The sequence below is a fragment of the Mustela putorius genome, unplaced genomic scaffold (assembly GCF_011764305.1).
Source record: "Mustela putorius furo isolate JIRA1106 unplaced genomic scaffold, ASM1176430v1.1 tig00000275_pilon_pilon_pilon, whole genome shotgun sequence".
NCBI lineage: Eukaryota > Metazoa > Chordata > Mammalia > Carnivora > Mustelidae > Mustela > Mustela putorius.
Window position 1 is genome coordinate 20,471,077 of NW_025421341.1, and position 13,680 is coordinate 20,484,756.

Sequence of the window (13,680 nt, forward strand, 5' to 3'; positions counted from 1 at the left end):
AGATATTTGCAAACGACATATCAGATAAAGGACTAGTGTCCAGAATCTATAAAGAACTTAGCAAACTCAACACCCAAAGAACAAATAATCCAATCAAGAAATGGGCAGAGGACATGAACAGACATTTCTGCAAAGAAGACATCCAGATGGCCAACAGACACATGAAAAAGTGCTCCATATCACTCGGCATCAGGGAAATACAAATCAAAACCACAATGCGATATCACCTCACACCAGTCAGAATGGCTAAAATCAACAAGTCAGGAAATGACAGATGCTGGCGAGGATGCGGAGAAAGGGGAACCCTCCTACACTGTTGGTGGGAATGCAAGCTGGTGCAACCTCTCTGGAAAACAGCATGGAGGTTCCTCAAAATGTTGAAAATAGAACTGCCCTATGACCCAGCAATTGCACTATTGGGTATTTACCCTAAAGATACAAACGTAGTGATCCAAAGGGGCACGTGTACTCGAATGTTTATAGCAGCAATGTCCACAATAGCCAAACTATGGAAAGAACCTAGATGTCCATCAACAGATGAATGGATCAAGAAGATGTGGTATATATACACAATGGAATACTATGCAGCCATCAAAAGAAATGAAATCTTGCCATTTGCGACAACATGGATGGAACTAGAGGGTATCATGCTTAGCGAAATAAGTCAAGCGGAGAAAGACAACTATCATATGATCTCCCTGATATGAGGAAGTGGTGATGCAACATGGGGGCTTAAGTGGGTACGAGAAGAATAAATGAAAGAAGATGGGATTGGGAGGGAGACAAACCATAAGTGACTCTTAATCTCACAAAACAAACTGAGGGTTGCTGGGGGGAGGGGGTTTGGGAGAAGGGGGTGGTATTATGGACATTGGGGAGGGTATGTGTTTTGGTGAGTGCTGTGAAGTGTGTAAACCTGGTGATTCACAGACCTGTACCCCTGGGGATAAAAATATATGTTTATAAAAAATAAAAAATTATATTAAAAAAAAAAAAGAAATAGAAGTGAATGAGATCCCCTGGGGACAGTATATTGCATGAGAAGAAAAGAGAATGGAGTCCTGAACACCAATGTATGAGTGAATAATTAGGGATAGACAGAAAAAGAAGGGTTGTTAAAAGACAAAACGAAATGTTCCTGTCACCACCACTACCCCCACCCACAAAAAGTCAGAGAGGTTGAAAGAACTAGGGAGAAGCTGGTGCCTTGGAAAGCACAGGGAGCGAAGCATGTCCAGAAGGAAAGAACAAGTCAGATGCTGCACACTGGCAAGTGAGGGCGAGCACATGCTGAGGGCCTTCGCTGACCTTGAGGGCCCCTGCTGACTGAGGGCCTGGGCAGGGTGGGTGGGGGCGCCAGTGGAGTAGGGGGCCGGGGACCAGTAGTGGCACAGTCCAATGCTGGGGGAGAAGGCTCCACTGAGCGGGGGAAAGAGAAAGGGGACACGGGAAGCTAACAAGGATGTGGGGTCCAGGAACGTTCCCTTTATAAATGAAACATTTCATAGCTGAGAGGAAATGAGCTGGGAGTAAGGGGCAGAAGGATGGAGAGGTTAACCGTCAGTTTGTTGACAACAGGTTAATTTAATTCTGAATTTTGAAAAGAAGTGCTGAAAGATACATTTTAGGGGAAGTATACCCTGACACCAGCCTCTTATTAAATCATTGATACAGTGTTGGTAAAATCAACATATTGGTAGCTTATAAGCTAACTATGTGGCCCGTGGATTTTTTTCCTTTTTCAAATTGTAAAGATCACATGAAGTAAAAACAGTTTGTAAAAGAGAAATAAATTCAAGATTGTAATCTCAGCTCCTCTATTAAAAAGTGTTACTTCCTCATAACTTCCAATTTTAAACGAATTGAGGTTTTTTGAGTGAATGAATTTGATAAGTATCTTGCTTAATTTCATCTAAAACATATCCTTTGAAAAAACCTGAGTGGTTGATGCTTTAGAACACATCCTGTAGGGTGATGACACTATTTGAAAGAATTGCCTGGAATTCATACTGAAGATCTGGAATATTGTTCGGTGGGGAGGTTGGGTAGGATATTTGTCCATTGTTTGCCCTAGTTCTTTTCCCAGAAATGTCAATTGAATATCCCCGAATCTTCCAGAATAGTCTGTTATGTTGGGTATTGGATTACTGCTTACATCTTGAGGGCTTTCTAAGCTTTGTAGATAATTTAATGACCTGAGGGAGAGCACTGTGAATTAAGAATCATGCACAAGGGACGCCTGGGTGGCTCAGTTGGTTAAGCAGCTGCCTTCGGCTCAGGTCATGATCCCAGCGTCCTGGGATCAAGTCCCACATCGGGCTCCTTGCTCCGCAGGGAGCCTGCTTCTTTCTCTGACTCTGCCTTCCACTCTGTCTGCCTGTGCTCGCTCTCGCTTGCTCTCTCTGACAAATAAATAAAATCTTTAAAAAAAAAAAAAAAAGAATCATGCACAAGAAGGTTGGGGGTAGATTCACAGGGTTTGGGATCACTTTGGTTTCTCCTTTTGCTTCACATTAAACAAGCTGATGTTATTGTTGCTCAAGGGAACGTTGAGTAATTAGGAAAGAGGAAAATGGGAATCAGACTCTGAGACAAATGAATCTAATATGGAGAAGGAAGAGTGTGGTTTGGTGTATTGGGATGAGGGGGTGGCACATTAAAGTTCTAGAGGGTGTCAACTTAGACAATATTTACTATTTAAGCTGCAGTTTTTTATTCTTTAGAATGGATACGTCAGCTTACATTTTCTACAGGGTAGGAAAACCTGTAGTGGGGCAGTATGAATCATATATACCTTGGGATATTAAACAGTATTTTGAATTATAAGAAATTTTCAGCTCTCTAGTTTTGTTTTTGTTTTTGTTTTTTTTTCTTTAAAATTACCGATGTTGGGCGCCTGGGTGGCTCAGTGGGTTAAGCCGCTGCCTTCGGCTCGGGTCATGATCTCAGGGTCCTGGGATCGAGTCCCGCATCGGGCTCTCTGCTCAGCAGGGAGCCTGCTTCCTTCTCTCTCTGCCTGCCTCTCAGTGTACTTGTAATTTCTGTCAAATAAATAAATAAAATCTTTAAAAAAGAAAAAATTACCGATGTTTAAGTCTTTGAAGGTGGGAATAATAGGAGTCTTGTTCTTCAACTGAATTTTGGAATGTAGAGCAAAGGAAAGAAAAGGTCAGTGAATTGGTAGTTTCATTTTGCTTACCTCCCTGTACTCCTCCTGTTGCTTACCTTCCTGTGTTCCTTTGATAGTATTTGCTTTTCTGGGCAGATGCTAGCATTCACAGCCAGAAAGCAGTACCAGGGACTGAGTATAAGTGGTTTCTCCAGGTCTCCACTCACTGGAGCAGGGCAGAACCAGCCCTAGACTCTATCCCAGCCTTGTTCTTGGGGCCGCTTCTTGACACTTGTGTCAACAAATAGAATCCTAGGAAAGAATCCTTTATTTCTTCCACCAGTACCGTTGGCTGCTTATCATTGCCACCCACTGTTTTGGGTACCTGACATTCAGCAGTTAACAAGACAAACAAGATCTCTGCTTTTAAGAAGGGAGGTTAAATAATAAGTGAGAAGACTGATAAGATAACTTTAGATAATGATAAATGCTTTACAAACTAGAAAACAGGGCCACAGGAAATAGCTGGGCGGCAGGATGGGAGTAGAGGGGCTCCTTCACAGAGTGTCAGGTTGAGCCTCTCTGAGCAGGCGATATTTGAGCAGAGAATAGAAGGATGAAAAAGGGCCAACTCCGTGGGGATCTTAGGGAAGCCCTATGAGGCAGAGAGAGCGATAAACAAGGCTCCAAAGGCTGGGCCGCACTGGCATGGGGGTGAAGCAGGAAGAGCCTGGCCTAGTTGGGGTGTGAGAGGGAGGGAGGCACATGAGGGAGGTGCTGCGGTGTGTGTCACTTCTTCAGGTGTGGGAAGGGCTTGGTTTAAGACCGCTTCGGCTTCACAGATGGTGGAAATGGATTCAGGGAGACCCGTTAGAAGGTGATCGTGGTGGATCCCACGAGAGGAGATGGTCCCCAGACAAGAGTGATGGGAGAGCACGTGGACAGAAGTGGATGGAGAAGAGCCCAAACTCGGCACTCTGGGAGGGTTTGGGACAGACCAGTATTCTGTCTCTCCGGCAGACTTCCTCCTGGGACTCACTGAGCTTGGCAGCTCTGCCTGAGCCCCGTTTCACCCCCCCCAACACATCGTCGTCTAAGATTATGCAAGGGAGAAAGCATTCTGCTGAGGGGAGCTAGAAGGATTAGACGCTTCTGGAATGATGGGTCTTAGGGAGACTCGCCTATCATCCAGGTGGTAGAAACAGCAGCCTCTTTCTGTAAAATGAGCCTTTTCTCTAAGAGGCCTCCAGCTGATGTCGCTTCCAGGCTCAGAGCTGGTGTCCTGCTAACCCCGGTGCTTCCAAGGCCACGTCTTTGTTCCCTTTTACATGTGGTAGGAATCCTGTAGCCCTCGCAAACTAAACATGCAGGAGCTCTGATCAAAAATTGCAGTGAAGTCATGTATGATGTCTACATCTGTGTTTCAAAACCTTTCTTCCTTTTCCACAGTGTCTGCTACACAGAGCTTTACATCCCCGGGAGCGTCTGCCCCCAATTCAGCAGCATATTTTGAATATGCTGGACCCCCCCACTGAGGTGACAGCTCAATGTCAAATTCCACTCTCTAAAATAAAGACTATTTTCCCACTGACTGAAGCCATCAAGAAAAAGGATCAAGTGACTGCTCAGGACATTTTCCAAGACAAGTAAGTACTCGATGTAGTTGCACTTGACACTGGAGCATGTGAGACTGGGCAGGTCTTAGAGGACCTCTAGAATTAAGGGTTGCCTGTGCTTGAAGGAGGAAACCTTTTGATGTTTGACCCTTGCATTGAAAGTAGTCGCTTCTCCTATCTGTCCATTGTAGATCTATTACCCTTACAAATTCACCTGGAATTTCTTTTTTTTTTCTTTCTTTCTTTCTTTCTTTTTTTTTCTATCTGGAATTTAGAGCTGTCTTCTGGGTTGTTGATATTTTGATCAGCATCACAGTCTTGGTGATTTATGTTTAATGGGAAGGCTAAACAGTTTTTGAACATCTAAGACTAACCTTTATTGTTTTTAAAGTAGGGTGCTGGGAATGAGAGGACAGGAGTCAAGGTCATAAGGTGTTTCAGTTGGAGGCTGGCATCCGAGAATAGCAGTGAGGCTTTTGGAGGAAAACTGGAAGGGAGGATGAAAACCTAGCTCTTTAGCTGTGCTCATACCGGATCAGTGATGTACCTGGGTATGCCAGGAGGAAGGGATTTGTAGTTTAAGGACTGCAAAATGCTTTTCCTATGGTCAGGCTTTGAAGTAGCTGAATAAAGTTTTTTCTCTCATCAGATTCTGTTTACAGTCTGTGTCAGTTTCCATTCAAAGCAAAACAAAAACTATAAGAAGTTATAGTTGATGATTCAGAATCATTTAGGTGTATAACATTGATTTTTGCCAGGTGTGGGTTCAGTTATTGGTGACTTTTCTCCCCAAATCAAAATGATCTATTCATTTCTTTAGGTTACATTCTAAGAGTCCGTTATAGACCATAATTTTTTCCCTTTTTTTCTTTGATTTCTTTCCCAAAGAAAGAAAACTTTATTGACAAACTAAAGCATATTGTTTGTAAATACCCCATTGGAAGAGTACGGAATAATTTCAGAAACCATCACAGGGTTCTGTAAATTATTAAGTTATTGAAATACTTCCCAAGTTGAATAGAAAGCTGTGCATCATCTGTGACTCTTTATAGAGGTTAATACCCCAGGCTTTGTCGGAACTGAAAATAAAAAATCATGGCATTGGTATATTCTATCATGTGTGTTCCTAACACATCCTGGAGAGGTGTTTCTTTCTCTTTACACAGGAAGACTGTCACTAAAAATCCACTTTTCCTTCTTCTCTCATCTGGTGTATCCCTCTGGATTGGGCTTTTAAAACAGCTCTGTGTACTTCTGAGTCCCTTTCTGCCCGAGACAGGTTTGCTGTGGTTTCGCTGCAGTCGTGTGGCTGTTCTCTCTCTGTGTATTAAAGCTCCAGTTCATGATCTTGATTACCTTCTGGTGTTGTGGGAAAGAAATGGGCCGTTTCTCCCTTCTCTTGTTGATTAAAATGTAAATTAGCTGGTTAAAAAACACACCACAAAAGGGCCGGGAAGACTGTTGTTCTGTGATTTGATCCCCACAGTGATGACACCTTCAGCTCTGTTTCTCCTGCTCACTGTTTGAGGAAGCCAGAGCACGCGGGCTGCTGGTGCTCTCCTCCCGTAGTGGTTTGCGACAGGGCCAAGTTATGGGCTGGGGGCCTGGGAATTATCTCGCTCACACACACCTACTCACACGCCTGTTCTCAGCCCTTTCTTCTCAGAAATCTTTCAGGTTTTTAAGAACTGCAGAAATGACTCAGTTAACAAATATTTATTGAGTTGTTCCTGTATTTATGAAGAATGACTCAGTCCCTTCTGCAAGGTTCTTAAACCCCTCAATTTTAATGATGTGGCTTCAGTCAGCTTTAGAGGTGGTCTCCCTACCAGGGAAAAATTGCTAACAACAGCCATGTTTTTGTGTCTACTCAGCACCTCCGTATTCACGGTACATAGTTCCATTGTAGAGGTGAGGGGCTAAGATTGGAGAGTGGGCAAATGTCTGTGAGGAGGTGTCCGGCCAAGACAGGAGTCCTGAGCTGGGAATCACCAGTTTTTATTCCAGCTTTGACACTCTCGATCTGATTTTGGTTGATTTACCTTTACGAGAGTTTCTCTACGTAAAAACAGCCTCATCTCGAGATATTTTAAACATGAAATTACAGATACTGAAGCTGTTTGAACTATTTGAAAGGAAGGCAGGAGTCAAAACCCAAAGCAGTAATAGTATCATTATCCAGTAAAACATCAAATATTTGAGATCTACTACTCATGCTGGACCTATTGAAGCCTGAGTATTAGGTGTGATTTCATTCATTTCAAGAAGGTAAGAGCACCACCTGACAATGTAGTCCCAAAATGTACTTTTACCCCTACCATATGAAAGCATTGCCTCTCTCTGTTGCTGCACACCCTTGAAACAGTAATGTCTCTTGGACAGGGAACTCGAATGTGAGAATTATGACATTGGAGGTCTAATCCTGTTTGTGCCTCTAACTTCTATGTGATCTTGATTTCTTTTTGTCTCTGTGCAGATACAATCTAAACTTTTCTCCTCTTTTCAAGTCCCCTAAGATCCTCCCCACATACCCTCAGTGACCAGCCTCACCTGGTTACTGGTAGAGACCTCAGACTCCAGAGTCCGACAGTGTGAGTTGGTCCTCTCGCTCTGCAGTGTGACCGTTGGTGCAAGCTGCTTGTCCACACTAAGCCTCAGTTTCCACCTGGGTAAATAGGGTTGCTGGGTATAGTTCTCATGGAGTTGTCGTGAGGGTTAATTGAGTAATATATGCTGTTGACTACTGGAGGGCTAGAACCCAATACAGTGCCTAACACATAGAAAGAATACAGTGTTGGTGAGGAAACGATTTACAAAATCTTTGTCATGTCCCTGGCATGTTCGAGATGACTCCGATGGTGATAACAATGTCATAAGGAAGATAGAGGCCCGTAGGTAGAATGCGTCAATTCTGTGGCCCATTTCCTCTAAAAATATACCTGTGCTGCATCTGTCTTCACTTACTTTTTTCCTTGTTTCTTTTTTTTTTTTAAGATTTTATTTATTTGAATGAGACAGTGAGTGTGCGTACAAGTGGGGGAAAGGGACAGACAGAGAGGGAGCGGCAGACCCTCCACTGAGCAGGGAGCCGAATGGGAGGCTCAACTCCGGGACCCTTGGATCATAACCTGAGCTAAGGCAGACCCTTAACCAACTGAGCCACCCAGGCACCCCTACTTCCTTCTTTCAGGTCTCAGTGGAAGGGTGTGCCTTGTCCTATCCAAAATCTGTCCTTCTCACCTGTGTCCTGGGATGTCATCTTCTGTCTCATCTGATGCCTTAGTCCACTAATGATTTCCTCCCTCTCTCTGTATTTTCATCTTTTCCCTCTGACCAACTCCTTTGCCTCTACACATTGGGATTGTATTTGTTTCCTCTAAGCCAAAATACAATCGTGCTCTCAATTTTCTCCCTCTGATTGCTGCCCGTTATCTTCTTTTCTTGTATAAGGTAGGCATATTGGAAGAAAAGTCTGCACTGCTGCTTTTCCCAGCCATTTCCCTGCAATCTGTCTTCCATAAAACACTGACTGTGAAGTTTCCTTCAGCCTGGTGGTCCTTTCCTTTCCTGACCTCCTAGTAGCACTTGACATTGTCAGTTATTTTCCTCCTTGGGACTCCTATATCTTCCTTAACTTTAGCTTCTCCAGAATTTTCTTTCTAAACCTTTGCAGTTTCCTCTAAGATGCCTCTGGGGTCTGCCACCCCCCCCATTCCCCACCCCGCCGCATCTTAAGTGTTCATGTTCTGTCCTGTAGGGACTCCTCCTCAGAAAGAGCTGACGTGTCTTAGACACAGGTACGTGTGTTGTAAACATGCCTTACCTGTGTGGACCGTCTTGGCCGTCTTAGGGAGTAGATTCTTTTGTTAAGTCCCTCTTAAAACTGAGGATACTGAGGCTTCGAGAAGATAAGAAACTTGCCTAAGATCACAGTAGGTTAAATACTGGGAAAAAGGGTTTACATACAGTCTGACTCCAGAGCTTACCTTCCCAGCCATTATGCCATGTTGCCTTAGCAATGCGTGTCCCAAGACCTTTTGTTACTTCACGTACAGGTTTTCAAAAACTACTGAGTATCTGTCTATTCTCATATACTTCCATCCTGGGCTCTGGACATCTGAAGTGTCTGTAGATCCCTCGAGTTCAGTGTGTCCAGAAATGACTTTATCATCTTCTGTCTCCTTCCATGCTCCCTTCAAACCCTCTTCATGCTTTATTCTGTGTTTCAGTGAACGACACTTAATTTTCAGGGAGTCAATACCTTTCCTTTACTTTTCATGTCTAATTGGTTTACCAAGTTGTGTTAGCTTTACCTCAAACCTCCTCCTTTGCTTCCGGTTAGTATAGTGGCTAATAGCATTGATTTTGCAGTCATCCAACTCTACGTTGGATCTAAATTGATGCATTTCCCTTCAACGGTGATAAAAATTGACAAGTTGCTCTGCGCTATCTGAGGTAACAAATAGGTACCTTTCAGAGCCCTACGGGAGAGTGGCTTAGAGTACAGAATTCCCTTGTGGGCCCCCTTACTAACTGTGTGCTTTAGACAAGGTCAGGCACTTTTGAACCTTGGTTTGTTCATTTGTAAAAGGTCAGTAATGAGAGCTAACTCTATATAAGGTTGTTGTGAAGTTTAACTGAGGTATTTTAAATATGCTTTGTGTAGTGACTAGCCTGTGGTTAATGTTTAAAAAAAGTTAGCTCTTAATTAGCTTCCCCTACTGCCAGTGCCCTTCTACAGGCCTCAGTTTAGCCTGCTTTACTGAGATAAAACCTGAACTGATTTCCGTTTCAGGTCTTACCTATTTCCAATCCATCGTGTGACCTGAGTGAATTTTTTTTTTTTTTAAACAAATCTGATCACATCAACACAATGATTCTTAAATCTTTGTGTGTATGTGTGTGCATATAATGGACCCTTTCAATTATCTGATAAAAACCATGAACCCTCTGTTGGAGTAGAGGGGGTGGTGGGAGGGATGGGGCAGCTGGGTGGTGGACATTGGGGAGGGTATGTGTTGTGGCGAGTGCTGTATATTATGTAAGACTGATGAATTACAGACCTGTACCCCTGAAACAAATAATACATTATATGTTAATAAAAACCAAACAACTATGAACCCTTTCTCCCAGGAAAATGACCTAATATACTAAATTTTGCATATAATTTCAGGTGATTCACATATTCCTTGTCACTGTCCTTGGACCCCTGATTAAAAACCTTTGCTTTAGTGGCTTTCCATTAGCATTGACTTAAGATCAAATTCCGTTACACAAATGAGAAAACCTAGTTAAGTGGCAAGAGAAGTACTTATTCATAGTCTAGCTCCCTAGAGATCCACTTTCTTTCCTTGTAGTTTCTGTGTCCCATGATTTAGATACAGCAGTCCCTCCTTATCCACAGGGAGATATGTTACAAGACCCCCAGCAGATGCCTGAAACCATGTATAGTACTGAACCCTATCCTTGCTAAGTTTTCTTCCTATATATGTATTAAATAATTACAATAAAGTTTAAGTTATAACTTAGGCTCAGCAAGAGATCAACAGCAATCATAATCAAAGAAAACAGTTATAATAATATACTGTAATAAAGGTTCTGTGAATGTGGTTCCTCTCGACTCATCTTTCCTGTGATGCTGTGAGATGATAAGATGCCTGCATGAGACGAAGTGAGGTCAGTGATGTAGGCATTGTGACGTAGCGTGAGGCTACTGTTGACCTTTGGACCATAAGTCATAAGGAGGATCATCTGCTTTTAGACTGTAGTTGACCGCGGGTAACCGAAACGGTAGAGCAAGACCATGGATAAGGGAGAACTGCTGTTATTTCCTGTCCTTTCTCACCGCTTCCCCGCCTGCCTCTCATGCCCCAGCCCAGTACAGCAACTGGCCGTCCTCTTAGAGGGACTTGCTGCTTACCACAGTAGTTTGTTCATCGCTTGTTTGTATCTTTATCTCTTTTATTTGGCTGAATTTCCTGAAAGTGTTGGTTGGGCATTATGTTTTGCACATTTACAATCTAGAGCCTAGTATAGTGGCCAGCACATAGTAACTATTAGGTAAATGTCTGGCCAAATAGATGAATTACAAAATATATACATACTTATAAAAGACAATAATAAAATGAGAAAGAATAGTAAATTGTCCATGGTTCTGACATCCAATTGCAGCAGGTGTTGACTTTTGTATGTCTGCTACGGTCTTGCGTGGATAATTTCTATCTTCCTGGAGTTCGGCTTCTTTAGATAATTTTGGGATGAGAGTCATTGCCCTTTCCCAATAGAGAGAGACAGTATTCATTTAATATATGTTAAATTCCTAATAATGCTGTTAAATGGTTCAGTCTTGAGAAGATTAACCATATTCAATTTTTCACTACTTTCTGCGTATTGCCTTTACCTGCCCAGTCCTGGAGGATTGGTATATAGGTCTCTTTGTCCTTCCATCGCTAGAACCATATTTTGGAAGGTGTAAGAAATTCTTGATGCGATTCAACCTTGTGTTCTCACAGAACTTAGCGTAGGGCTTTTATATATTTAATGCTTCTTAACAGCACTGTATGAGGTGATTTTTATTTTTGGAGACTGTTGATGAGTAGTCATATGCTCATGGTACTTTTCATCATAGTGTTTTCCTGAGGAGCAAACTGAAGACCAGCGAGGGGAGTCACTTGCTAGACTAGATATTCAAGACTAGATATACAAGAATTAAAATACCAGTCAATACCTTTAGGGCAGCTTAAAGGGTCCAGGGTTAGTGGAAAACGTGAGACTTGAATCCAGGAGTATTGCATTGCTCTTGGGAAGAAATGGGAAAGGTTCACTGAGATGGCTGTGACTTTTTTAAAAGGACTCCAGTTCTGACAGAATTTCATGCTTCCTTGCGCTTAGGCATTTTTCCTCCCATTTTTGCCATCCAGGCTTTGTGTGGTTATTTCTTACTCTGAATCACTCACCCCTTTTCATGTTTCTTGGTCTCTGTCTTTCTGTCTTTACTTTTCAAAGGGAAAAGGCAAGTGGTGAATGGAAAGATGTCAAGTAATAAAAGTTTGAATTCATGTTTGTGAGGCTCTAATAATTACTCCAGTTCTTTTTTCTCACACAGAGATTCTTTATTGAAATATCATTGAATAAGCCAGCTTATGCCTCATTTTTCTTTGTTTTTAGGATAACCTCTTCAAGGCTCATTCTCTGAAGGTTGGGCTTTTGAACAGAAACACACCACGTTTAGAGATACTAGATCTTGGTTGCTAACTTTCCTTCTCATTCAGCCATTTCTTGACAGCTGCTTTCACCCCAGATTGATTATTTGTCTGGGAGAAAAATTCTCGTATCTCTAGGTTCAGCAGCTTAAGGGAGCTTATAGGCAGAGTCTTTGAATTTGATTTTCTTCTCCTTTGCAATTAATTTGTCCTCCTCTTGACTTTAAGGCAGGCTGTAGAAGCCAGCATGTTACTTGAGACAAGATGTTTGATACGGTTCCTTGGAATCATCTTTCCCTTACTACACAGATGCTGTTGGACTGTTAACATATTGCCCAAAACAGAATTAGGTTTATAAAAGAACAAATTAAAAGGCTTTCTTTGAAAGTAGTTTTTTATAGTTTAAGGACTCCTCTAAGAACAAGGTCTTGCATATTTAATTAGGGATGGTCTAGTAAGTTTTAACAGCTGTGAGTAGAAGCTTATAAAGCTGTCGCATACATGGTGGAAAAGATGGGGTATTAGATCCAAACAAAGGTCATCCATGTCCATGGAAAGCTAATAGCTATCGATTCTGAGGTAGAAGCTAGCAAATGGTATCTGAAGGGCAAATGGGTCTCTTCCTGAAATGCCGGATTTCCTTTACTTTTGCTTGTAGCTTCCTCTTTGTAGGGGGCCCTGTGCTACGGCTACTGATTATGACTTTTCTGGCTCTGTGATGCAGAGCCAGGGCTGCTCCTGGCAGGCCTTCAGAAATTCTGGGCCTGTGGGGGGCAGGCTCCTTGTCAAGAAGAACTAAGCAGGGCTGTTGATTTTTGATCCTTGAAAAATAAATGTATACTTCACAGGTCAACCATGTCTGGTTTTAGTATTATTTAGTCTGTTTTAAGAGAAAAAAATCCATTTATTTTTTTTCCAGCCATGAAGAGGGACCCACTTCTAAAAAACTGAAGACTGAGGAAGGGGCAGCTGACTTTAGCGTCTCCAGCCTTGCTGAAGGCAGCGTCACCAGTGTAAGCAGAACTTCCCCAGGGTGCTTCCGCCTTCCTGGAAGGTTGGGACTTGGGGGTGGGAGGAGGATTGCAGCAATTTTTGTTCGTCCACTAGTAATTTACTTTCTCTGGTGTCTCTAATATATGAACCATGTACCTCCTTCCCACACTGCTTCCTTTATTGTCAGGGAATGAATTACAGAAGTAGCTCCGTGACACATGTGCGCAGAGCACATGTAGTGTGCAGCACCTGGAAGAGCTCAGTAGTAGCACTTCCAGGAGAGAATTTTTGGTTGGCTTTACTTTGCAGCTTTCTGTTTAGTTAAAATGATAGGAGAAGTGGAGGTTGATGAGAGGAGTCCTAGTCTCTGAATATGTAAAATTTAAGAGCATGACTCCTCTATTTCTTTTCTGATGTATAACTTCAGAACAGGCTTCACAAGTTTAGGGTTTTCTCAAACCAGGGATCCTTTGACACTTTATTTAATGTGAGAAGGTTTTGGAACTTGAATATATTGCCTTCTGTTAAGTGGCATTATTTTGAATCAGTGAACCTTAAAAATTGTCCCTTACTAGCCAAATGCACTAGGAAGGATAGTTAGCATTAAGGCATGCCTTTTTTCCACCCTAAAAAGAAAGGCTCCCAGGAAAACTGAACATCTTAAAATGATTTAGATTTTTTTTATTTGTGTTTTACAGTAAAGGAAAAAAGATCATGACCTTAGTTGTTCTGAGAGCTTTTCTGACTGCTATGCCAGAGC

General features: G+C 42.3%; 1 protein-coding gene across 1 annotated transcript in view; it reads left to right on the top strand.

Moving 5' to 3' along the window:
- XRCC5 (X-ray repair cross complementing 5) overlaps positions 1–13,680 on the top strand; it is a 90,953-nt gene that overhangs the window by 36,802 nt on the left and 40,471 nt on the right. The window contains exons 14-15 of the mRNA XM_004762709.3: positions 4,559–4,755; positions 12,847–12,940. Coding sequence (XP_004762766.1) covers positions 4,559–4,755; positions 12,847–12,940 — 291 coding nt within the window. The remainder of the gene's footprint in view (positions 1–4,558; positions 4,756–12,846; positions 12,941–13,680) is intronic.